The following is a 26,456-nucleotide window of genomic DNA, read 5'->3' on the forward strand; positions in this document are numbered from 1 at the left end:
CACTGAAGCACCTAAAGATGAAATTCCCCCTTGCAAAAGGAACAGGGATCCCATTTTGGCTGGGGTAGAAGCAAAGGGTTTGCAAATGGGAAAACTCATCCCTGCTTTCTCCTTAAAGCTGCTGTGGGATCTTGGGTCCTGTTTTTTCTTTCTTTTTGTCCCTCTAAACAGAAACTTGGGATTTAGGTAAACATGACATTGTTTTAATTCAGCAGCTCCAGGCACAGAGGAGCTGCAGCCTCCTTAGGGAGAGGGAGAGATCAAACCTGAGCTGTGAATCCTACAGAATCTCCAAGGAGTCTCTGCTTTCTGTGCCAGTACCAGGAGAAACACCAGACTGTGTCTGTAAGGGAGGTGCAGGCTATTCTGGCTCTTAGAAACCATCATTTTATTTAACAAATTTAAATACAGTTTGTTTAAAACTGAGAACAGACAGTGCAGCTGGAACACACTCCATCCTGGCCAGGTCTGTCTCTGCTCCCCAGGGCCACAGCAGCTCTGGGACAGCTGAGAGGGCCCAGGCTCCTGTGGGCAGAGCAAACGTGCAGGGCTGTGTTCAGCACTCCATCCTTTGCATTTTTCTGAAAGTTATTATTTCCTTCCAAGGAGGGAAAGTTGGAACCCAGCAGGGACTGGAATTCAGATCAGTGAACCAAAACATGCAGCTCGGAGAGGACATCAGCTGGAAACTATTTCAATGCTATGAAAACTTGGTAGTCCTTGAAAAATGTCTCTTTTCCACTGTAGGGTTTGCAGACTGAAGGGAGCTTGGAAGGCCAGTACAGTAAGAGAATAAATCTACTTGAGTGCAGAGTTTTAATCCAAGGTAACAATACCTGTTCCCATAGAGCAGCCAGCAGCATCCAACACTTTCCTTCCAAGTGGTGCTTCAGCCATTGCATCTAAAAGGAACATTTTTGTAAAGGCTTCTGTGGCTGGGAACTAAAGAATGAGACTTTTCCCCAACGGTTCTGATATACAGTGGGAGAAAATAACTTACAAAAAATATTTTCCTTTTGAAATATCAGGAAATACACAATGTCATTAGTCCAAGGGGAGACTTCTGCACTGTGAAGCCAACAATCAAACCCAGAGCATTTTAATAGTTCTATGTGTTAGGGCTAAAAATAACCAAGTCTATTGCAGGATTACATTTTTCCCTCAGTTCAAAGGTAAAATTGTGCTTCAAAATTTTTGAAGGAATTAGGACAGGGGTGGGGGGAATGACAAAGGTTTGACAACAGTTATGGAGGAGGAGGAGGGAATTTATGGGTTTTGGCTGGGGAGAAGGGGCCTGTTGTACCTCAGTTTGTATCTCAGCAAGCTTGGCAGTCTCAAACAGAGTCACCCATGGTGGCAGCACCACCAGATGGTGAAGAAGCAGAGCCCTGAGCCCAGGATCCCCTTCCCAAGGGAACTGCTCCAGGGTGGCTTTTCACACCAGCTCTGCAGTAGCAGAAAAAGGGGCTGGGGCTGGAGGATACACTCCAGTCAAATGGGAAATGGACTAAAATCACCTCTTAGTGTTCAATCTCTAGTTTGAAGCAGTTTTATTTTTTAAGAGTGGAAATTTGCCTTTATGTAGGAGCACCCTTGAGAGAATCCCTTACCTAATGCTCATGGGAGCCAAATTAGGGCCAAACAGGACCAAGATCTGGATGAATATTATGGTGTATGGCCCCCACAATCTCATTAAACCCCATTTCCAGTTATTTTAGCATTTTTAGAGATCCACATGCTGGAGACACGACTCCATGAGGATTAGTGGTGAACTGGTGGTGATCAGCAGCCCCCTGCTCCTGTCCCACTCTGGGGTCTTCTAAGAAAGATGGGGCCAGCTCAAAGAGGATAGGTGAGATGTAAGGGCATTTTTTACAATGAGGGTGGTTCACACTGGCTCAGGCTGCCCAGAGAGGTGGGGATGCCCCATCCCTGGGAATATTCCAGGCCAGGAGCAACCTGGTCCAGCTGCAGGTATCCCTGCCCAGGGCAGGGCTTGGACCAGAGGACCTTTGAAGTCCCTTCCACCCCAACCCTTCCATGATTCCATGACCACACAGGAACATCAGGGTGCCCCCCAAACTGTGAAACTGAGGAAGGAAAAGGAGAGGGAATCAGAACAGTGATGCTTCAAGGGTTTGTTCTAACCTGCCTTGTTTTCCCCCGCCCCAAACCCTTCCCCTCTTGTGCAGCGTAACAAACACTGATTAAAGGAGGCTTAAAATTAAGGGCTAAGGTGCCATCTAGGAAGGCAGCTGTCCCCTCCACGGCCAGAGAGCTGCTCAGGCTGTCTCACACACGGCCACAAAGTTCGTGTTGCTCAGCAAAACCAGTCCCTGGGGGCCACTGTGGTGGCGCTCACCCTCAGGCAGGTGCTGGCACAGCCCTGCTCACGTTGCAGCCGGAGCCTGGGGCCGGGAGCTGCCGGTCCCGCCTTGCTGTGCTTTGTTCTCCACCTCCGGAGCCCGGGAGGAGGGGCAGGGGATCCGGGGACTTCATGTATGCAGTGGTGCTTGGTTTTTCTGAAGGCTAAAACTGGTGGGAGTCAGCAGAGCTCCTGGCTCCTGCCTGGGTGGGTGCTGTGGAGAGGAACCTTGCAGGCTGTGCATGAAGAAATCTTCTGCAAGAGACACAAACAGCGTGGGTAGCACTCCTGTGTCACTGCAGGGCCATCCTAAAGCTGTGTCCCACTCTGCAGGGCCATCCCAAAGCTGTGTCCCACTCTTCAGAGCCATCCCAAAGCCCTGTCCCATTCTGCAGGGCCATCCCAAAGCCCTGGCCCTCACTGCAGGGCCATCCCAAAGCCCTGGCCCTCACTGCAGGGCCATCCCAAAGCCCTGGCCCTCACTGCAGGGCCATCCCAAAGCCCTGGCCCAGAGCAGATCCCAAGATTGTGCTGCCTGGGCAGGGGGAGCAGCACTGGAGAGCTGCAGCCCCCGTGCACAGCCTCTCCCTGGCCCAGGCTCTCCTCCTGCCCTGCCCAGGGCACAGAGCAGCAGCCAGGGCTCCATCCTGCTTCCCCCAGGGAATGGGACACAAGGGAGCTCATTGCAGGTAAAAATTCACCCCTGCTGAGCAAATCTACCCCTTCCTGCTCCTGTTTCTCAGGACTCAGGAGCAGCAACCTCCTGTCCCTCCAGGCCTGGTTCTATACTCCAGTGCAAGGGAGTTGTGCATTTATTTTATTGCCCATAAGAATGAAGGGCAGCTCCACAGGCTGCAGATACAAGTGAACAGCTCATCCTCCTGCAAACCAGCTGCAGAAACACCCAGGGCATGAACAAATATCAATGTGTGTGCTCTTTCCTCCTTTCCACTGGAAAAGACACCCCATGGTCTCCTCAGGTGAACAAACACCTCAGGCAGGGTTCAATCCACACCTTCCATACTCATCACTGCCCCTCTGTGCCTTCACTGTGGGCCTGAATTAAATATTTCCCTCAGTGAAAGCTTCTGCCTGGCCAAAAATCTTTTTGCTGCTACTGCTTTAGCTTCCCTCAGGTGCTTGCAGGTGGATAAATCCACACCCTTCACCTCTGTGCTTTAGCTATATTAAGTTAATAAGGCAACCTTGTTTACACAAGGATTTTTCTTAATGCTGCAACTTCTGCTGAAACTCCTACTCCCTGCATTTTTCTTCCCCTCAATCTCTCAGCAGGTATTTTGTCTTAAACATGGATTAACTCTAAAAAAGAGAGATTAACAAATGGTCTTGAGAGGTTTAGCAGTAAGGGAAGGTCAGGGTTGTGAAAAATGGAAATGAAAAAGCACATTTAAAAGAGCTTTTCTCTTTTTCCTGCCCTTGTGTAGTTTCTCAGCGCTGTTAGAAACAGCTCTTACCTGGTTGTTGGTCTCTGTCAGCCATGCACAGTCAGATTTCCACATTGGGATCTGTGAATCCTTTCTTGCCCTCGTTCACCAGCACAGGCTTCTCTGTCCTTGTGTGCCAGACTAAAATCTGAGGAAGCCAGCAGAAGTCATTAGCTGCAGCTCTCCAGTGCACTAGGAAATATTCCTGCACATTAAATCAATAGTGCAATTTAAGCAGCCACCCTGGAGCCTAATGGTGCATCCACTGCTGAGAGGGGCTTTGCATAAACCTTCATTTAGGCAGAGCTGCTGCTCTGCAGAATGCACAGTGCACAGAAATCACCATTTACAGTGTGCTGTCGTGGGACATTACCCTGCTCCTTCCATGTAGTTATCCAGCAGCTCCCTCCAAAGGCTCATCAGCCTTCCAATGGGGTAAGGCAGCTCCCTCCCAGCCTGGAATCACAGCCCTGCCTCCCACAGCTCCTCAGCTGCTCCTTGGTTATCACCCACACCCTCAGCCTTGGAGTCACTCAGAGGGGAAATGCAAATTTCTGACATTTAGGTGGTGTTGGGAGGGAAGAGGCATCAGCAGCTCTTCCATGTCCACCCCTGCCTTTGGCTGAGGGAAATACAATCTGAATTTTTCAGTGCATCCCTGAAAATCCATTCCTGGGGAGCAGGCATCAGTCTGCCCCCTAACCTCATTTCCTAACCTCCATTTCATCATCCCCCACAAGCCCTTCAGAGCCTGCTCATCAAAGTCACCCTTGATTCCAGCCCTGCTCTCCCCACTGCTGCAATTCCTGCGCTGCATGCCCGGGAAAAGACAAAACCACCACTTCTCTTTTCACTTTTAAATCTTTTCCAGAGCCTAAAAAGCCACTGAGTGTCACTGAGCAGGGAAGGACTCACTGCTGCTGCAGCCTCAGAGCTGCTGAGGCAGGAGCTGGCTCCAGAATCCTCCCTTCTTCCCACGAGCTCTGGGCTGCACACACCCTCTCATAACCCAGCATTCCCCTATGGATCCCCCAAAGCCTTTGGATCCCCCAAAAAAGCCTTTGGAATGCTGCCCCCATACAGCCACCCCCTATTCTGTACCAGGGATTAAAACCCCTCCCAAACTTGCTTAAAACACAACTGGAGCTTCTCCTAAAAGCTTCCCTCTGTCTTGGCAGCAGAGTTGCAGAGAGATCAACATCTGTGCAGGAGAACTGGCAGAATCTGAGGTGGTTGAGTATTTCAGAGGGGCTGTTGTAGGAAATTGTTTCTACTTGCTGTGCTCAGACGGTTCTGGAAGCTGCTTAAAATACTCAATTATCCTCATTGCTTTCCTCCTTGCAGCTTTATCCTCTCCAAACAGGTTTCCTGCTTCCCCTCACCTGTGCCTGGCTGTTTCCCACCTCGTGGGGTTTCCCTCTGGTTGCCATGACAATCCCCTGCACACCCAATCCTGCAAACCTCTTCCACCCAGTGCCTGCCTTCCTGAAAAACCAGGCCACGTTCTGCTTCTGAGGGATGAACAAAGCCCCTTTCAAACCCTCCTGGTTCAAGCAGAGCACCTTCCCTCCCTTCCCAAGGACCTTGTTTGACCAAATTCCTCTCTGATGTGAGCAGTCACCTCCTGTGTGGAGCTTAAATCTCTGCTAATACTGAAGCAGTAGAGACCAACTGCTGGCTGGAGTGGGTCCAAAAATCCATTTCATCATCCCCCACGAGCACTTCAGAGCCTGCTCATCAAAGTCACCCTTGATTCCAGCCCTGCTCTCCCCACTGCTGCAATTACTGCACTGCATGCCCGGGAAAAGACAAAACCCAGCGGGGCTCACGAGCGGCTCTCAGGGCTCTGCAGTGATGGTGAAAGGATTAAAAGGTGCTGGAGAAATCCTGCAGCCAATTCTCCCCTTCAGAGAGAGCCCTTGGCACTGCTGGCCCTCCTCTGGCCCAGGGCTCACTCCCACTCCAGCAGCAGAGCAACACAACCACACAGCACCAGTGCTCTGCTTCAACTGGAGCCCACTTCTGCTCTCTTAAAGCCAAATGCCAAAAAGGGCAGATCAAATGGGCTAAAACTGACCCATTTTCAGAGTTTACAGCTTGATACAGCAGCTTTTACCATTTTCCATGCTGTGCTCCTTAACGTGGGAGGTAGATCACCATTTACCACAGAAACATTTGCTTTTCCTTTCAGCCAGTGCTTGTTTTTTTTCAACAAGCAGCATGTTTTATGCCTCAGAGAAGCTTTGGCTCTCTCACGAGGGACCAAACAGTGAGGGGGACCAAATATCTGACTTTTCCTGAGCAGTGATTTCATACATCACTTCATACATCACCCTTGAGATCACTCAAGGGACCCCCCCTTTAAAAACACTACTGCAAAACCCTTCCACTCATTCCTGGCCTGACATTTGGAGTCACAGGACTCAAAACAGACCTAGGAGGTCACAAGGCTCCATCTCCACAGCAGAACAATTCATTGTCTCCCAACAGGAGATGAAAAAACAAACAGAAGTGTCCGACCTGCAGTGGGAGGGATCACAGGGTTTCCAGCAGACCCTCCCAGGAGGGATTCAGGAATTGCTGTTGTTTGAAATGGAAACTACAGAATGGGGAAAAAAGAGACACCAGGCTGAAAGGGCAGCTCTGCTCCCTGCTCTGCAGCCTGACAATAAAATGTCCCCAGCTGTGGCATTGTGGTGCCCATGGGCCTCTGTCTCTGCTTCAGTCCTCCCTGCCTGAGCTCACTGCAGGTTGTTCCCTGGGTGTCCAAAGAAAATGGGGAACAGAGTGTCCCCCCCTTCCACCAGCCTGACAGCAATGCCAAATCTCAGACCTCTCTCCTGTGCCAAGGGGTTGAAGAGAGGATGGTTTGATCTGGGGAAATGCACAAACAGCAGAAATCCAAATACAGAGAACCCTTGCAAAGCCCTGTTTCCTTACAGCTCCAGGATAAACCAATCCTTCCCTCCTCATAAGGAGGGATACCTTTCTCCTCAGCAACTAATACTGACTTCCTTTACTTTCTCCTTCATTCTGGGCAGTTCCCAAATCCAACAAAATAAGCATGATACGTGATCTTTGGCCTACACTTCAGCTTTCTGCAGGAGTGTGTGTTTGTGGGCTGAATTCTGATCAACATTTCCAGCACCAGCAGAGCACACAGGGAAGGCAGCATTTTTGGAGAACAGATGTCTGTGCTTATCTTACACATTCCTCTGATCCCCCCTTAATGACTCTGTCTAAGCACATCATAATTTTTAATGTAAATCTCCCTGCAAAGCAGGTGTGTGGTTGTGTTTAACAGGAGCAAAGCATGACAAGTGCTGGGAGCACAGGGGGGAGAGAGGAGCCTCAGTTGTGACCTCAGGCTCAGAGAAGCCCAGAGCACAGCTGGCTTTGGTCCTTCTCTGCTGCTGGCCCTGACTCTTGTCCTGGTAAAAGGGGTGAGTGTCACAGGCATCTTCTATGGAAAATCCTTTCTTTAGGATTTTTCCTCCTGAGAAGCTGAGAGGCCTCAGGAACAAAATGCAAACAATGGTTATCTGCTGCTGTGGGATGCAACAGGTGCATCTGGGATTGGGCTCATGTGGTTGTTTCTAATTAATGGCCAATCACAGCCCAGCTGGCTCAGATAGAGTCTGAGCCCCAAGCCTTTGTTATCATTCTTTCTTTTTCTATTCTTAGCCAGCCTTCTGATGAAATCCTTTCTTCTATTCTTTTAGTATAGTTTTAATGTAATATATATCATAAAATAATAAATCAGCCTTCTGAACATGGAGTCAGATCCTCATCTCTTCCCTCATCCTCAGACCCCTGTGAACACAGTCACAGGTGAGTAAGAGCAGAAATGGAGATTTCCAGGGAAATGGAGGCTGCAAAGCTGCACTCAGAGCCTGCCAGGAGCAGACAGCATTCAGCTCACAACAAGGAGCCTTGTGAGCTCCCCCAGCCCAGCCAAGAAAGGAAACTCAGTCTGCTTCCAGTGCTGGGCAGCAATCCCTGCTGCTTCCTCCCATCCCTGGCCTGGCTCAGCCCTGCCTGGCTCCAGCACCCTTTGTTTCCCCCTCCTGGAAACAACATTTTCCTTCCTCTCCTTCCTCCAGGGCTGTCATTTCCCACCCCAGCCTTTCAGCAGAGCTTCCTTCCAGCAGGTATTTGTTTACAGCAGGGACAATGGACCAAAGACTGCATAACTGGCCAGGTAAACACCCTGGTAAACACCCTGTGGAGAGAAGATCAGGTAAACAGCCCTGATCCTCTGTACACAGAGTAAAAGCAGCCTGTCCGTCCCTCCTGCCTGTTGGAAACACGTTTATTTCCACACAGAGCCCAGGAACAGGGATCCAATTTTAATCCAAACTCTTTCCTCTTTCTTGGGAGGCTGGTTGGGTTATTTGAACCAGTGTAGGACAGCCATAACCAGAAATGTGGATTCAGAGAGGCACAGCAGGTATCAGATAAAGCCCAGACTTGCTCCTTCCCCTCGGCTCCTCCTCCTCATTCCTGGATTCCTTGTGAGAGCACTGTTGAACATTCAGATTCCTGGTTTTTTCCATGGTTTTGGAGCAGTGCACATGGAAATCAGGCAAAGGCTATAAGCCACATTTTCCTTCCTATCCCAGAAAAGATGAGACCTGGATCCAACACTGGGGCTGTTGGCAATAACAACTTATTTGCAATAAAAGAACAATTCTGTGAGGGTAATTAAGCAATAAAGACTCTCTAAATCAGACTGGCTGATGTTTACAACATACAAAGGTGTGAGAGTGCTACACAGGGGTCTCTGATTTCAGAGGGACCCTCAGCACACCTCCAGTATTTAGGGAACCCATTCCCAAAGCTTCAAAGCCCTTGGCAGCACCTCTGTGGCTCATGGGCTGTGATTGATGCCTGTCACTCTAAGCAGCTTTGTCTCATGGTGTCTCCCACGGTCCCTGTCAGCCCAGACAGATTCATCTCTCCTCTCAGACTGGGAAGTTTTCAGGAGAAGAACCATCCATGGTTTCTGTGTTATTTAGCACACGGGGTCCTGCTCCCTGACCCAGCCATGTGTACAGGCAGCATTGATCAGTCAGCTAAAAGCAGTGAAATCCCCCCAAATGGAGCCTCCTGGAGCTCACAGCAATATCCCAGGCACTACAACATTTCTGTGTTATCTCTGACATAGAAAGATCCAGGTTTTTGTGGGCACCGACAGCACAGATACTGCAGAGGTGTCAGGAGGGAGAAGACAACTTAGCAGCAAGGCAGAGCCTGTGTGAGCAGCCCTGCCCCTTCCCTGCCCCTCTCCCCGGGGTTAAAGGAGCAGCAGCCACAGGCTCAGAGAGTTCTGTTGGAGCTGGTGCTGGATCCAGAGGCCTGAGGGCCAGAATAAAGCTCTGGATCCAAACCCTCCATCAGAACCAACTCCTTTCCTTCACCATCGCCTTAAAGCTTCTCCACAGAGGGAAACCTGAGGAGCAGCCCCTGTTATGGGGGGAAGCTCCATCCCAGCAGCACCAGAGCTCCTGCAGGCCTGGATTTGTCCCCACGTGCCAACTGCAGCACCCAGCCAGGCAAAAGTGTCTGTGGGGTGAAACACCACACACCCAGGCAGCCAAAAGTGTCTGTGGGGTGAAACACCACACACCCAGCTGGCCAAAAGTGTCTGTGGGGTGAAACACCACAGTGCTGCTGTTTGGTTCAGCAGCAGGGCCAGACAAGCTCAGGCATGTCCCGTCTGGCTGTATTGGTAAATATCAATACTGTGAATCTGTGAAGTGATGGAATGATGGAGAAAACTGTGTTTTCTTGCCCCTCTGGCTCCCCAGCACCCCGCAGCAGGACGAGAGCATACCTTAGTGCAGTTGGCAGCCTTGGGCTCGAGGTCGCTGAGGGTGACCAGTTCGCGGAGCAGGCTGCTCTCCTGGTAGCCGCCCTTGACCCCGCGCAGTTTGAAGTAGGCCTGGGAGCGCTGCAGGATGAGCCTGAGGTTGACAGCAAAGCCGGCCATGTCGATGGCGAAGGGCCGGTGAGGGTCGAAGACGGTTTTCCAGCCGTAAACCTTCCCCGCCGCGTTCACCTTGGGCGACTCGTAGCGCAGGCCGCCCACAAAGGCCACGGGCCACACCGACACCTTCCTGGTGCTGCGCATCTGCCACGAGCACACACAGAGTGTGAGAAATGGGTATGCTGTGCTTGGCTTTTCGCAGATATTAAAATAAAATATATGTGAAATAAGTTGTGCCTGTATGAAAACTTTAAGCGCAGGCCGCCCATGAAGGCCACGGGCCACACCAACACCTTTGGGTGCTGCGCATCTGCCAGGAAAACACAGAGTGTGAAAAATGTGGATTTTGTGATAGCCCCAAAGAAAGGACACCCGTTAACAAGGGATTAACCCTTAAAAGCAATAGCCTGCTGCACATTCATACATCTCACACATGATGCATAAATTCCACTCAAATACAGGATTCTGTTTGGTGATCATCAACTTCTTCCTCATAATCCTAACGGCATCATCCTGCCCAAGCGAGGCGGGAAGAAGTTCTGATAATGGAGCAATAAATTTGCTTTCTCTGAATGATTTAGGTGTCCTGTGGCTGCTATCTCAGTGCGAGTCCTTTCTTTAGAAAAAAAGTATCCTACAGAGCATAGTTTCTATTTTAACATTTTGTTATAACCTAAAACTATATTTAACACACTACTTAAGAGAATTAATACAGCATAACTTTCTAACACAACACATATAATATTCATTTTAATATTTGTGAAAAGCCAATCATAAAGTATGTATTTTACACATGCTGTATTAATTCATAGCAATATAATTAGAGTAATAATAATAATTTGGACAATTTGAATTAGGACAATATGAGACAAGAGAAACAAAGAGTTATGGACAGTCTGGGTACCTTTTCTGGGCAGCATAGCCCATAAAAAAGGACACCCGTTAACAAAGGATTAACCCTTAAAAACAACAGCCTGTTGCATATTCATACACCTCATACATGATGCATAAATTCCATTCAAACACAGGATTCTATCTGGTCATCATCATCTTCTTCCTCATAATTCTAACAGCATCATCCTGCCCGAGCGAGGCAGGAAGAAGTTTGTTTGAAATCTCTGGGATTTATGAGTGGGGTTTTTGTCCAGCTCTTGGGCTCCACATGGGCAAACCAAGACACAGGAAGGAAGAACCTTGTCCAAGGCCTCATGGAAATGCAGGAATGGCACATCTAGGAAGAAAGGTGGTCTCTGCTAAGGTATTTAAGCTGCAGTCTCAGGCTATGTAGGGCTAAGGGCATCTCCAGAGTGGGGCAGTGCAGCTGCCAGCCTGGGGGACAGCTGGGAAGCACAGCCTCTCTGGACACTGCCAGCAGGCAGGACAGCCCTGCCCTGTGGAACAGGGTGCCTCTGCTCCCTGTGGCCGCCAGAAACGGAGCAGGGCCACCAGGGGCCCCCTTTGGCCAAGGCAGATGCTCTGAATGCCACTCACCCTCAGCACCCTGCCCTGCTCCCTGGCAGGCTCAGCCTCCATCTCTGCTCTCAGCTCGCTCTCTTAGATCAGGGCTCTCCCAGAGCTAATCTCATCACTGCTAATTACTGCAAACGAGAGCAGAAGAGCTCTGGCACTTGCCCTTCTGCATTATACAGCTGCTAACGGCAGCCCCTGTCCACAGGGAACAATAATGTGTGTCTCCTGCATTTCACAGCACATTTCCTTGGCTCAGTGACCTTAACTGCAGAGACACATCTGAGAGGAGAAGCCTCTATGAGCACAGCACAGGAGTGAATGAAGGAACCCTTTCTGCTTTATTCATGTGAGGAGTCTGTCTCAAGATGCCACCAGAGCCAGCCTCAAAGGGGACAGGGGAAGAAAGAAATTCAGCCTGAATTCACTCTCAGCTTCCAAAGCCATTCCTGTGGCTGTGCAAGCTAAAGTGAGAGCCATTGGGGAAGGGAAAGAGGCATGCATGAGGAAATAAATAGGAGATCCCAGGTATGAAAACAAGCAGCTGGTGGGAAGGAAGCAATCCTCCTTTCTCATCCCTTGGTGAAAGAGTTTGGCCTCAAGAGAGCAAGGGAACAAGTAATTTCTGAGCTGGAAGCCAAGTAAGAACATTCAAACCTGCAGACAGGAGCTCATGTAGAGCCCCAGCTGGGCTGGAACAAAGAGCAAAGGTGAGAAAGCCCAGAAAATCTTCCCCTGCTCAAGCCCAACCACATTGTCAGGACATGCTGAAAATCAGCCCTGGAGCTGTCAGCTTCAGGGAGAGATCTCAGCCCCTCTGCCTGCTGATAGCACCCTGGGAGAGTCATGCTGAGTACTGGAATAGGAATTGCTCCAGGGGGAAGAAACTGGGCACATCTCCTGGCACAGACATCCCTCCCCCAGGCACTGTATGAAGGGCTCTGCTTTTCCAGGAGGGGAACCAAAAGCTCCAGCAAACTCCTGCTCCTCGTGTGTGCAGCAAGGCAGGGACCAGCACAGGGAACATCTCTGAACAAGAGGTCCTGGGAAGGCTGTAGAGCCCAGCATCTCCTCAGTTCACCCACAGCATCCCTCACTATTGTCATTATATTGCAAGAGTTCTGTTGTCATTACATTACAAGGGTTCCATATTACCAGAGTTTTGTACCTCCTTCATGTTTCTTGTAGGCAGCTCCTCTAGGCACTGACTCTTCCTTGTCCTCACAGCAGCCAGCTGACTCCAGTTCCCACCAATCCACTCTTTTCTAACACTGTTCTTATTGGCTACAGGTGTGGCCTGTTATCATCAGGCCTGCTCCTAATCTTTAGTAATTGGTTCAGCTGCAACTCTTTAGGGGATAAGATTACATTCCATACCACCTTCATTCACCCATACTGGAACCCCTTACACCTCACCCCTTCCCTGTTGGGGAAGATGAAACAGGAAAGCCTTATCAATATGATTGTCTGGCAAAATATCTTGAGAATATGGAAACTGTAAGCCAGATTGAAATGAAAGCAAGCTTTGAGATACCTCAGTTACTGAACAACTGGAAAACAATGGCATGGCCAGCTGAAGGTGATCTCCTTTTAATGAAACAACACCCTCTGCTTGCAGACAGGCCCAAGGGGCAGAGCAGACCCTACTAGATTGGCCCAAAGAGGAGTTTTTAGGGTTTAAAATGTGACACAGTATGGTAATGTAATGATTCTTATAGGCTGTATGTAAATGCTGTAGGATTTGTATCTTGTGCTAGACTGGTTAGCGAGAATTAGAATATTCAACACAGAAGAAGATTTATGGTATTGGATCGGGAACCTTGCTCTCTTACCCTTTTATGCTCTTACCTTTTTTTACTCTCTTACCCTCTCATCCTCTCTCCCCCTCTCTTCTCTCAGTCCTGCTCCGAGCTGTGCCTGGCAGCTCCCAGCAGGGCCCTGCACCCAGGCCCTTTGCAATAAACCCCAAGTTCCATGACCTGGCTTCAGAGATCTCTCATCCCCGTCCATCCTGACCGTCTTACCCCAGGCTCACCAGCCCCATCCTAGATAGACAGAACAACCACTCCACTCCTACACTCATCCAGGCTCACCACAACCATCACCACAACACCCACAACCATCCTACACTCCCCAGGCTCACCAGCCCCATCCACCCCCCCCCAGCAGGCCCTTACCTCCTCGAAGAGCTCCAGGCTGTAGGTGTTATCATCATCAGCAAAGTAAACAATCCCGGGCTGGCTGTTGTTTTTGTGAAAGGTCTCTCTCAGCCACCTGAGGGCCAGGTTCCTCTGCATGGTGCCGCGGGGGATGCGGGGGTCCCTCATGTCCCCTCGCAGTTTGTAGTTGCGGGGCGTCTCCACGTTCAGGTGGGTGTAGTTGAGCCCCGTGTCCCGCAGCAGGCGGGTGATGAGCGGCGTGCGGCGCTGCGAGTCCTCCACCAGGATCCAGTGAAGGTTGGGCACGTGCAGCAGGGTGTTGGCCAGCCTGGTCAGCTCTGCCTTCTGCACCGGCCGGCTGTAGGTGGGGGTGACCACGTGGATGGTGGGCAGCGTGTCCGACCACGGGGGTGGGCGCGTGTAAACGTACTCTGTCCTCACCACCTCCACTATGTCCCGGTCCGACAGGCAGTATTCCTTGGAGTCCAAGCCTGCAGCGAGATCACGCTGGGAGTCACCACCATCATCTGGGCAAGGGCATGGAGAGAAGAGAGAGCTGCATGGACTCGGGCGTCCGGCACCCCCTGGCTGAGCCAGCGGGTCACCCTCGTGGGTGCCAGGAGTGGAGGCTTTCGTGGGTAAGGGCACGGATAAATAAAGGAATCAGGGACAAACACACGTGAGAAAAGAAGATTCTGCTGCTAGAAAACCAGCACTGAAAAGAAAAAAGACCTGAGAGCTCACAACAGGCTGAGTGCTCAACAAGCTGAGCTCACAACTGGGCTGAGCGCTCACAACAAGCAGCTTCAAAAAGCACCCAGAAAAGAGAGGATTGTAGAGCAAGTAGGTTTAGATAAAGAGAATAGCCACGTGGAATGATGGTCCATCATCCCTGAAGAGCTCCAGGGCTCTGGGCACCACGCTCAGTGGGGCAGGACTCAGATCTGCACTCAGGAACTGGAGGACCTGGACTGGGAGGCACAGAAAAAACTGGTGGAAAACACCAGGCCAGTGAAGATCCCCAGCATCACGGTCTGGGCAGGACACTGCTCTCTGACAGCCTCAGAGAAGTGGGGAAAGGTGCACTTCAAATGCAGAAATGGAGAGTGGAAATTAAAGCCTGTAATTGTAGGTTTTTTCCTGCAGAGACTTTCCCCTGCCTCTAACTAACCTGCCTCAAAAAGGCCCCTCCAGCCTCTGAACAGAACAGCCCCCTCAGGGCTGCAGATGTGAGACATGAACAGCCTAAAGATCGGATACTCTGATCCAAACATACAAAATCCCTGCAAATGTTCACAATCAGCTCGAGGAAAACCAGTGTTGATGCACCTGCTGCTTTTCCAGGGTGCAAGTTCCACGTGCAATTCTCCAGTGCAGGGCAGGGGGAATGCCACAGTCTGCAGAGATGAAGGGGGACCCCCACTCAGGATGGAAGGCTGCCTCTCCAGTGGGCACAGAGCTCTTTGAGCCATAGATTTTTCAACATCAGGTACTTGAGATGAGAAAGAACAGCAACAGAGGGCCATTAGATCTGACCCAGCATGGGATTACCCATGGCTTTTTCATAGCATGTTATTCTTCCAGCAGCAAAGCTTTGATACCTGAACCAAATGAAGGCTTTGTACTCCAAGGTATTGACAGAGGGGGGTGGATATTTGGGGGAAGGAGCAGGGCACACGTTGCTATCAGGCCCTGTGTGCTGCAAAGCACCTCAGCATCACAGCAGAGCTCTCTGAGAGCTGGAATCAATTCAGAAATAAATCTGCGAAATGCATTGGACACAGACACAAATGTAATTAGCCAGGATGGTGCCTGAGGCAGTTTGCAAAGCCCTGCAGGTCAGATCCTCAGCTGTGAGCCCTGGCACGGGGAAGTGCTGCTGTCTGGCCATCTCCAGGTGCACATCTCTCTCAGCACCTGTGAGCAGAGCATCTCAGAAATGCTTCACAAGAACAAAATGATTCCTCTTGAGAGATTTCAGATTGGTCTCTACCACCACTCACTCTCTACTGGGGGCTCTGAGAAGCAGAGAAGTGTCTCATCAAGGTCATTGGTGCGTTCTTGACCAAGCCATTGGAGCAGTCTCTGTGCTGAAACTGCAGAGGCCATTGACAGAAAACAGCTTTTAGGGCACTGATCAAACTGCTGTACAGACAGGCAGTGTGTTTTTAGTCATCTTTAAAGTCCTCTTTTAGAGCCCAGGAGATCCCTCATCCCCTGAAACACTGTCCACCTTCCAGAAGAGATCAGAGGCGTTTTTCCCTGCCCAAAGCCTCAGAGGTGGCAGTCAGGAGAAAGGGAAAACTGCTCAGGACAGACTGAAGTTCCTGCAGCTCAAACTGCACATCAGAGTGTCCAGCAAAGGGATAAGCAGCTATGCAGGATGGGGACCAACACTGAAAGGGGAGAGAATCCCTCAGAGAAAGGGACCAGAGAGGATGAAAGGGTCTGAAAATGAACTGGTCTTCTTCCCCCAGACCAGCCTGGCCACAGCAGAAGGGCAGAACCAGGAAGGAAGGTGGCAGAAGGCAGCATGGCTTCTTCCAGCCCTTGGATATTGCTGCTGTGCCAAGAACAGGACCTAACTGGGATGCTTCTGGCCAGAAGGGTTCCCTCAGAACTTCCTGGAGCCCCTGGTTTGGGCCAGGGCTGTGTTTGCTGCAGTGTGTGACAGGAGTGTGGAGTCAACTTCTCAGAGCACTTCAGCTCCCTCAGGCAGGTGAGATCTGGCTCTTGCCTTCTCCTTCAAGTGCAAGAGCGCTGCTGTTCTGCTTTCCTTAAAAGTGCTCTCAGCCTCAGGTCTCCCAGAGCAGCTGCCTCGAGTGGCAGCTTTGTTTCCTCTGCTGTTTCTTTTGCAGCTTTCCCGCTGGAATGACTTTGTGTGCAGAGCTCTGCAAAGGCCAGCAGGGAGGGAGGGAATCCTCTCAGGGAACAAAGAGAAGCAGCACTCTGGGCTTAGGCCATAAAGAGCTCTCCAAGTGCAGCAAGCACATCCCATGGCGTGGAGTTTGATGCCTGTGAAGAACCCCTAGGAGCTGAGCTGGGGAGTTTGATGCCTCTGAAGAACCCCTAGGAGCTGGGGTGGGGAGTTTGATGCCTCTGAAGAACCCCTGCAGCAGAGGTGGGGAGTTTGATGCCTCTGAAGAGCCCCTAGGAGCAGAGGTGGGGAGTTTGATGCCTCTGAAGAACCCCTGCAGCAGAGGTGGGGAGTTTGATGCCTCTGAAGAACCCCTAGGAGCTGGGGTGGGGAGTTTGATGCCTCTGAAGAACCCCTGCAGCAGAGGTGGGGAGTTTGATGCCTCTGAAGAACCCCTAGGAGCTGAGGTGGGGAGTTTGATGCCTCTGAAGAACCCCTAGGAGCTGAGCTGGGGAGTTTGATGCCTCTGAAGAACCCCTGCAGCAGAGGTGGGGAGGCTCCTGCATGGGCATGGTCTGGGAGCTGAGATGAGCATGGCTGCCATGGAGGAATGAAATGAGAGAGGAGATGAGGACGAAGGGGGGGATGCACGGGCTTGGCATGGGCTGGTTTGGTTTCTCTCACCCTTGTGCACTGCAAGCAGAGGAGCAATGGTGCTCTGGTGCCAGACGGTGATTAGCAGTGTCCAGGGCAGAACTATCAGCACGATAGCCAGGATGTCTCGTCTCTTCGGCATCTCCAAGACTGACTGGGCCCACAGCTCCTCATTACCTGACAGTGAAAACCCCAGAGACAGAACAGCAGAGCACATGGAGAACAGAAATAAATGGGCAGGAAGGAGCGAGGACAGAGCGAGAGAACGCGAGAGAGAGGCAGAGAGCAGCAAGGTGACACGGCTCGTGGGTCTTACCAGTGCTTACAACCCACCCATTGCAGAAGCAGGTTTGGAGGGGCCTCAGAGCCAGGAGCAGGAGGGCACCTCTGCAGGGCTCTGCTGGAGCTGCCAGCAGGAACCTCAGGGACTCAGGTGGGAGGAAACCTGCAACACACAGCAAAGGCCAGCGGGCACTGTGAAAAGTGCATATTGGATGGCTCTGTGCAGATATTCACTATGTGTGTTTTGCTGTATTGATTAGTAGTGCTGTATTCACGTTTTAATAGTTTTGTAGTTAAAAGGTCACTTCTGTAGTTAAGATAGTTGAAAATAAACTTTAACTTTTGTAGTTAAAATAACTGTTTCTGCTGTTTCATATTGTCATCTGCTCTATGCAGATATTCACTATGTATGTTTTGTTGTATTGATTAGTAGTGCTGTATTCACGTTTTAATAGTTTTGTAGTTAAAAGGTCACTTTTGTAGTTAAGATAGTTTTAAAATAGTTAAAAACTTCTGTAGTTAAAATAGTTAAAAATAAACTTTAACTTTTGTAGTTTGTTTCTGCTGTTTCATATTGTCATCTGCTCTATGCAGATATTTACTATGTGTGTTTTGTTGTATTGATTAGTAGTGCTGTATTCACATTTCAAAAGTTTTGTAGTTAAAAGGTCACTTTTGTAGTTAAAATAGGAACTATGTAAGTGGGATATTTTTTAAGAAAGGAATGAGGTACTCGCACCAGATAGCAGCCACAGGACACCTAAATCTTACAGAGAAAAGGAATTTATTGTTCTCTTATCCGAAGAAGATGACTTCTGCCTGCCTCACTCAGGATCCAGGACACCCTCAGGATTCAGAGGAAGAAGCTGACACTGCCCAGACAGAATCCTGTGTTTGAATGGAATTTCTGCATCATGGATGGGATGTATGAATATGCAACAGGCTACTGTTTTTAAGGGTTAGTCCCTTTTTAATGTGTGTCCTTTTTCAGGCTTATTTTGCCCAGAAAGAGGTACCCGGACTGTCCATAACTCTTTGTTTCTATTGTCTCGTATTGTCCTAATCCAAATTGTCCAAATTATTATTACTCTAATTGTATTACTATTTTAATAACCATTTTATTACTATTAAACTTCTAAAATTGTAAAAACAAGTGATTGGCGTTTTTCACAGGCACAGAAAGCACCAGAGCTCTCCTGAGAAGAGCAAACCCCAGGGAGGCAGTGAGCAGCAGCAGCTGGGTCCCACCCCTCCAGGGAGATGTCCCCTGTGTGTCCAGGGCCTTCCTTTCCCTTTGCATCCCCTTGTCAGGCAAGGCCCTGTTGTCAGCTGAGCTGAAGCTGCTCAGAGCTGCAGTGTCTGAGCCATCCCAGCGGAGCAGAACCTTCCCCTGCACCAGCCCAGCGCAGGGAAGGGGCAGAGGCTGCCACAAGCACAGCAGTGCTGGGCACAGCAGCACAGGCTGGCACCTGCCACATCCTCCCCTGGCCAGGCAGGGCCCTTGGGGTGGCTGCACCTCTGCTCCTGGCCACAGAAATCCCATATTTTCCCTATATATTTTCCCTGATGCCTTAGGATTTGAGCATTTATGTTTTCCATCTATTTGTAGCCCTGCAGTTCTTTAGTGTAGAACTCTGAACTCCACACGCAGTGGGAGCTGCTGCTTCCCCATTTGGGGCAGACACAACAATTCCTCTCCAGGATTTCAGCTTTTCTATTTTCCATCTACTTGAAAGAGATGATATTATATTTAATACTAATACTAATGCTACTACTGCTACTACTACTACCAATAATAATAAATTCTATTTAATAATAGTATATTATTATATTTTCCATCTATTTGTAGCCCTGCAGTTCTTTAGTGTAGAACTCTGAACTCCACACACAGTGGGAGCTGCTGCTTCCCCATTTGGGGCAGACACAACAATTCCTCTCCAGGCCTGGCAATCAAGGACACCTCACTGCCTCAGGGCCCAGAGATGGGAACAAAAGGGAGCTGGGGGCAGCAAACTTGGGGTCAATGACTTCATCAGCTGAAGCTGGAATTGGCAGATTCACCCCCAAAATGCAAATGGACCAAACTTATCAAAGTGTGAAACCTGTGACCCATTGTCCATTTTTGGGTGGGTTTTGTCTGCTCTAAATGTACCTGAAGGCCCTTCAATAAATAGAAGCACTATTTATTCCCTTAATTTTGCCTGGCCTCTGTTTTAGGTAGCCCAAAAAGGCACCAACAGGAATATTTCCAGCAGGTTTTCACTCCCGTGGCCTTTCAGGAAACTCCAGCAGAGCTCAGAGTGGCACTCAGAGCTCCCAGCTCAGCAGCTGGACAGGAAATCAGCCACTCCATCAGCTTAGAATTGTCCATTTTTGGGTGCAGCCCTTGGGGGGCTTTGTCTGCTCTAAATGTACCTGAAGGCCCTTCAAGAAACAGAACTGTTTTTTATTCCCTTAATTTTGTCTGGCCTCTGTTTTGTACCTGAAGGTTCTTCAATAAATACAACCACTTTTTAACCAAATGGACCAAACTTATAAAAGTGTGAAAACCATGACCCATTGTCCATTTTAGGGTGGGTTTTGTCTGCTCTAAATGTACCTGAAGACCCTTCAATACATAGAGCTGCTTTTCATTCTCTTAATTTTGCCTGGCCTCTGTTTTGTACCTGAAGACCCTTCAATAAATATTATTATTCTTTTTATTATCTATTATTAGTATTATAATTATTATTATTATATATATTATTAATATAATAATATATATTATTATTAATATAATAGTATATAATATTATATATATATTATCTTTATTATTATACACGTTTTATTCCCTTAATTTTGCCTGTTTTGGGTAAAGGACAAAGGCACCATTCCCAGCAGCACTCCCTCAGCTCAGCCCATCCTGCAGGCAGCTCCACTTTCAGCTCAGGCTTCCAGCAAAGCTCAGGTTGGCTCCCTCTCAGAGGTGCCGTGCCTGGAGTCTATTAAAGTGCCACGATGGCTTAGTTTGATGCAAGACAAGCACATACAAGATTTAAGCAGGCTGTATTTCAGCCCCAAGCACAGCACTTAGCAGGGCTGCCACGCTCCAGGGCAGTTTGCAAACACGGGTAGCAGTTTAGTGCTGCTGCTCCCAGGTGGGGCCGCGCATTAGAGGCTGCTAAAAGGGCTGCAGTGCAGGCAGGCAGAGCCCAGGGATGCTGCAGAGGGAGCAGGATGCTCTGGGAAAAGCTCTGCTCTCCCACTGACAGTGATCTGGGAGTTATCACATCCCCTCCCTAATTCCCCTTGAATCTGGTGCTGTGGCCGTGTTCACAGGGGTCTCAGATGACTCCATGGTTCAGAAGGCTTGATTTATTATTTTATTATATATATTACATTAAAACTATACTAAAGGAATAGAAGAAAAGGTTTCATCAGAAGGCTGGCTAAGAATAGCAAAGAATGATAACAAGGCTTGTGGCTCAGACAGAGAGTCCGAGCCAACTGGGCTGTGATTGGCCATTAATTAGAAACAAGCACATGAGCCCAATCCCAGATGCACCTGTTGCATCCCACAGCAGCAGATAACCATTGTTTGCATTTTGTTCCTGAGGCCTCTCAGCTTCTCAGGAGGAAAAATCCTAAGGAAAGGATTTTTCATAAAAGTTGTCTGTGACAGGTGCCACGCTGCTTGTGCAAATATTTTCCCAGAGGTGGCTTTTTCTTGGGGGAAGACACGGAGAAATCCAGGTTCAGATCCTTGATTAGCCCAAATTGGATTGATCTGAGTTTTCCTTGGCCACTGGGCTGTACAGCCAATCCTCAGCACTGAGCTCACTCGGAGTGAAACAGCTCCAAGAACTGACAGGTTTTTCCTCTAAATGAATCTTGCAATCAAGCAATATTCAAGTGGCTGGATAGAACCTGGTTCTTCCAAATTAGCACTTCAATCACAAAGGTATTAATTTACCAGGGAAAACAGGGCTTTGTCCTTAAAACTGTCATGTAAATGTCCCTCAACTGACGTTTCAGTGAATAATTTCTTTTCCATGCATACAAAACCCAAACTCGTAGGAAAATTCCCAGCCAGCTCTAGCAAACAGCCAGTCAGAGCTCTCTCATTCGTTTCCAGAATTGGTGAAAGCAGCCTCATTCAGACAAAATAAACCAGGGAGGAAGGGGAGGAATTATTCCAGCAAGCATCAGCCTTCTGCTGCATCCCTGTCCAGCTCTTGGAGCCAGAGAATTCCTGCTGGCCTCGATCTGCCAGAGCACAGTGCCCTGAGGAAAGAGCATCATCCCTGCTGTGCCTGCATTGCTGACTGTGCCTGAACAGAGGACGAGGAGTGGTGGCACCCTTGGAATCCCCTGATGAAGCTGGAACAGGTCCCTTGAGCATCCCTGCAGGGCCTGAGGGGCAGCTGGAAAGGCTGAACACCTTTCCCAGGAAAGTGCCTTCCCCAGAAATGCACCCAGGACAGGATTCTGCTGCTGGAGAGGGGGTGGGAGGAAATAACAGCTCAAAAAGCCACTCAGAGCCCATGGACAGCCCCTGGCAAGCTGCCACCGTGGGCTGGCATCACCAAATGCCCTGTTTGTCACGGGCAGCTTCCTCCAGGCACAGTGCCCCTACCTTAAAGCTGCCTTTCCCCTGCCTCCTGCCCATCCAGGCTCAACCCAGCCTCATCCCACAGGACAGGCTGAGCTTGCCATGATGGCAAATGGGCCCCTTTGGGCTGGGGTGCTGCTCTGCTCCCCAGCCCCTGAGCAGTGGGGACACCGAGCAGCTCCAGTGGTTTGTGCTTTGCTCTGGTTATTTCCATTTGCTCCGGAGCATTCAGCAGCTCCCTGGGCACTGAGCTGTCCCTGTGGAGCTCCAGCTGCCCAGGCCCAGCAGGGAGAGCTGCCAGGCCCAGGGAATGTCCCAGGGCTCCCTTCCCTGTCCCCCAGAGCTGGCTGAGCTCCCTCTGTGCCATCAGCACTCCTGGGCTGCAGGTGCCACTCGGCTGCAGTGGCTGCAATAATGTCCCCAAAGGGACACGAGCCCAGCGTGGGTCCCTGATGCTGATGGGTGGACATGGAGCCAGAGGCTGAGCCCAGTTCTGCACCCTGATCTGCCCAGCTCTGCTCTGCAGCCTTCCCTCACTGCTGGTTCCTGAAGGGATTTGCTGTTATTGATGATCCTGCCTGAAGGACGTGGTGAGAATTCCTTTGGGGCAGCTGTGAGCTGTCACAGACATGTTTTCTGAAAAATCCTTTCCTTAGGATTTTTCCTCCTGAGAAGCTGAGAGGCCTGAAGAACAAAATGTAACCAATGGTTATCTGCTGCTGTGGAATGCAACAGGTGCATCTGGGATTTGGCTCATGTGGTTGTTTCTAATTAATGGCCAATCACAGCCCAGCTGGCTCAGACTCTGTCAGAGCCACAAACCTTTGTTATCATTCCTTTTTCTATTCCTAGCTAGCCTTCTGATGAAATCCTTTCTTCTATTCTTTTAGTATAGTTTTAATGTAATATATATCATAAAATAATAAATCAGCCTTCTGAACCATGGAGTCAGATCCTCATCTCTTCCCTCATCCTCAGACCCTGTGAACACTGTCACAGTGAATGCTATGAAATCTCCATCCAGAGCATTCCAAGCTTCCCTCTCCACACCCTGATGCCACGGTGAGAGGTGACACCAGCTCTCAGTGTCACAAAGCCACACTCCCCTCTCAGCACGGGCCAAAGGTGAAATCCATTTTCTCCTGTGAACGCCACCAGCCAGGAATTACATGGCAATCTGTGATTTTACACTGCCCAGGACAGAGGGCTTGCCATGAATCCCAAAATTCCCTTGTTGCCAAAGCCAGGCGATGATTTTTGTTGCTGTTTGTGGCACGAGAGAAAAATTGGTCTGGGAAAAATGTTCATCTTCAAGGCATTCACTCCACCCCTTCCCCATCATAACACCATTCTCCTTTTCTCACTGAAACTGTTTGAAACAAAACCTGCTTCGTTCAGATTGTCACTTTTAAACTTCTCCTGTCTCCTCTTCCCCAGGGAAATGAAGAAGGAACAAATTTAAACATCAATTAAAACAATCAAAATCTATTTTCCACTACAGAAAGTATCCTGCCTTTTTTTTTTTACTTTTGAAAGGTAATGTGCAAGCCACAAATTACTGACTCAAAAGTAAGTGTTTTTAGGGGTTAAAGTACTCCTAAAACAAAGGAGTTTTGCACGGTTTTGGGAAGAATTGGGTGCCACAAGATGAAAGAGATCCCCATCCTCCGGCAGAGGGCAATGGTGTCGAGGAATGACAACAGGGAAAGGGCACTGATCTAATAAAAAAGCTTTAATAAATCCTGGAGCCACGTGTTAGTAACATGCTGGATTATTAAACACTGAAGGTTCTTTTTTTAAATCAAGTTAATTGGCATCAGCTCTGACACTTGCCATAGGAACGAGTGATTTGATCTGCAACCTTTATAGTCAGTTTTACCTTCATTCCTCCTCTGGGGCTGCTCAGCCCCAGTGTCATTAATCCTTGGTTTGCCCACACTGAAGAGAAGTGATTTAGAAAATGTTAAGCTAAAGAAAGGCTTGATTTGAATTTGTACCTATACATCTTACTGGAGTAAAAACATTGTCTAGATGTGGAAAAAAAAAAAATGCACCCAAAAAAAATCCCCAAACAAACGTAGCAAACACTTGTTTTGTTGTGCTTCAAACAAGCCAGGAAATAATAAACAGATGCTGCCAAAACCTGCAACAAAAGCTTTGCAAAGAAAATAAACATTCTCACTTCAGGAGATTCTCACCAAAAGCTTTTCCCTCCCAAAATCTAAAATCAGGGTTTCTTCCACTTTTGTAACAGCAGCCGGGTTTGATCTCTGCTGGAAAATGATGCTGGAGTGGCACAAGACAGAGTTGGTCCCTCTGCTCTGCCCTCCTCAACCCAAAACCCTTCTGAATTCCCACCCCAGCTCAGGCAGGTGCCTGGCACAGAAATCAGCCCCAGAACTGTGAGTTCAGGGCTGTCCTGCCCCCTTCCCAGAGGGGGAAACTGAGGCACGGGGTGGTCACAGCCCAGCAGACACTGGGGACAGGGCTGGGTCAGGACAAGGGGCCAGGCTGGATGGGGCTGGGACCAACCTGGGCCTGCCAGGTGTCCCTGCCCATGGCAGGGGGTGGGACTGGATGAGATTTAAGTTCCTTTCAACCCAAACAAGCCTGGAATTTCGGGATTCTGGAGCAGCTCTGAGCTCCAGGTGCTGCACACTCATCCCTGTTCTTTATCACACTGCTTGGCAGGGGATGGGCATTCCAAGCCTCTGTTTAAGATTTTTGGTATTTGGCAGAACAGGCTTGTAAAGCACAGGCTAAAAATAAAGGTAGTAATAAAAGCCTCTTGCTCGTTAATTACTCTGTAAGCCATTACTGCCTAAAAACCCCATAACTTTAATGGGGGCTATTATAAGTATAGTAGCAAAACTGTGCAGCTAATTAGTGTTCAGTTATTAAGCAGAACATAGCCAGAACTGAGTAATGAGCACACAGAATTGCTGCTTCTTGGAGGATTTAATCAGGGGTGGTGTTTTCAAGCTCAGATTCTCCCGATCCAGGGGACAAAAGGACAGAGGATTCTCAGGTCAGCCCTCCCAGCTCTGAGGGGGAATGGCCATCCCTGAGCTGATCTGTGCAGCACAAACCTTGGACTGCAGGTCAGCAAAGGGAAGGAGAATGATCAGAAATGTTTCAGGTGTCCAAGAGAATCCTCCCAGCCAGAGGAGATCCAGATACATCCATGAGAAGCCAAATTTTGGAGCCAATGCTGCAATGGAGGGTGAGGGTTGGCATCATCTCTTCACTCAGCATTCGTTTCCTTCTTTTAAAAATTGAAATAATTTCTATGGCCAGAATACTGAAATAATTCATTCTCCTTTTTATGGTTTTTTATTTGGTTGGGGTTTTTTTGGTTGGTAATTTTTTTTAGATTTCAGAAACCCAGAGATACTGGAAAAGCCTGATAAGGAAGCTCAGCCTCTGGAGGCTGTTTTTTCACTCAGTATTTTCTCCAACTTAACCTAAAAACCCCTTGCCTTGCCTACAGAGCCACTCCTTGTGCTTTCCAAACTGCCACAGAAACTGAGGCACAAAATTCCCCTGACCTTGCAACAGCTGAGGCAAAACCCAACCCACCCTTCCCTGGCTTCCTTGGTGCCACAAATGGGATCAAGAAAACAGATTATTTCCCAGAAAATAAAAAAAGGAAATAAAATAAATAAAATAAAAAAATTAACCGAGCTCCTCAGAACAACACTTAAATTTTAAAGCAAGCATGAGTAAAGTGGATCAAGGGAGCTCAACACAAGCACAATTAGCTGCTGGAACTTATTGCCACAGGATACTGAGAAGAACAAGAACTTAACAGGATTCAAAAAAGGATTAGTTGTGTATGTGAATAAACTGCATATCCATAATTAGAATGAACCACCCACCAGTTTGGAAAACATAAAACCCCTTGAGTTTCAGAGCTTCAGCCAAATTTTAACAAGCATCAGAAACTTTCTCTTCTCCAGATTAATCCACCCTCCGTGGTAGAATTGGGACAGGAGGTGTAGTGGCACTGCTCTCATGCTGTGACACAGTCCCAAGGCTCCACTGCTTCCAACAGCAAGGTGCACCTCCTGGGAGAGCCTGAAAACATTGGATTTATTGCCCTAAATGTGTTTGTTTTCCTGGACAGGCTCTCACATTGCAGCATCACCACAGTGCCCAGGTGCTGTCCAGATTTCTCCTTAACTACAGGCACTGCACTTCCTCTCCTTGCTGCTGCAAAGGGATCTTTTCCAGGGCTGGAAAAGGCAGGAATCCTTTTATTAAATGATTTTGGAAAGGGCTGGACCTGAGCTTTGCAGCCTTCTTGTGCCAGGAGCAAAAAAATGCATCACACACACTTGGCACCAGCAGTGGTGAGGCTGCTGTGGGTCCTGGGTGCTGGCACAGCCTCACCAGGGAATGGCACCAGATTTAGGAACCCTTTCTGCTTCCAGATGTGAGAAATGCTGCTCACTTCCAAAAATTGGAAAGGTTTACTAAAACCTTATTAAAGGTTTATTAAAAATACAACAGCATACAACAGCAGACTGAACAAAGAAAATATTACAGTGCTGGAGCAGAGGATTTTTCCCACCATGTGCTCTTCCACACAATGGAGATTTTGCCTTTTAACCCTTTAGCCCCTCCCAAAGTTCTGTCCATCAACTC

General features: G+C 48.9%; 1 protein-coding gene across 4 annotated transcripts in view; it reads right to left on the reverse strand.

The window, feature by feature from the left end:
* Positions 1 to 371: 371 nt before the first annotated feature.
* B3GAT1 (beta-1,3-glucuronyltransferase 1) overlaps positions 372 to 26,456 on the reverse strand; it is a 44,283-nt gene continuing 18,198 nt past the window's right edge. Inside the window, exons 2-7 of one of the 4 annotated variants that reach the window (XM_071449676.1) lie at positions 17,253 to 17,381; positions 16,967 to 17,113; positions 13,444 to 13,952; positions 9,647 to 9,943; positions 3,841 to 3,958; positions 372 to 2,617 (exon numbers count right to left, since the gene is read on the reverse strand). In XM_071449676.1, the coding sequence (XP_071305777.1) occupies positions 3,872 to 3,958; positions 9,647 to 9,943; positions 13,444 to 13,952; positions 16,967 to 17,078 (1,005 nt within the window). In that variant the 5' untranslated portion in view covers positions 17,079 to 17,113; positions 17,253 to 17,381 and the 3' untranslated portion in view covers positions 372 to 2,617; positions 3,841 to 3,871. Of the gene's footprint in view, positions 2,621 to 3,840; positions 3,959 to 9,646; positions 9,944 to 13,443; positions 13,953 to 16,966; positions 17,114 to 17,252; positions 17,382 to 26,456 lie in introns of all 4 variants that reach the window. The other 3 variants (XM_071449675.1, XM_071449677.1, XM_071449678.1) reach the window with 3 other exon arrangements.

Source organism: Agelaius tricolor, unplaced genomic scaffold (genome assembly GCF_023055355.1).
Source record: "Agelaius tricolor isolate 1412-34295 unplaced genomic scaffold, bAgeTri1.0.p SCAF_29, whole genome shotgun sequence".
Taxonomy (NCBI): Eukaryota; Metazoa; Chordata; class Aves; order Passeriformes; family Icteridae; genus Agelaius; species Agelaius tricolor.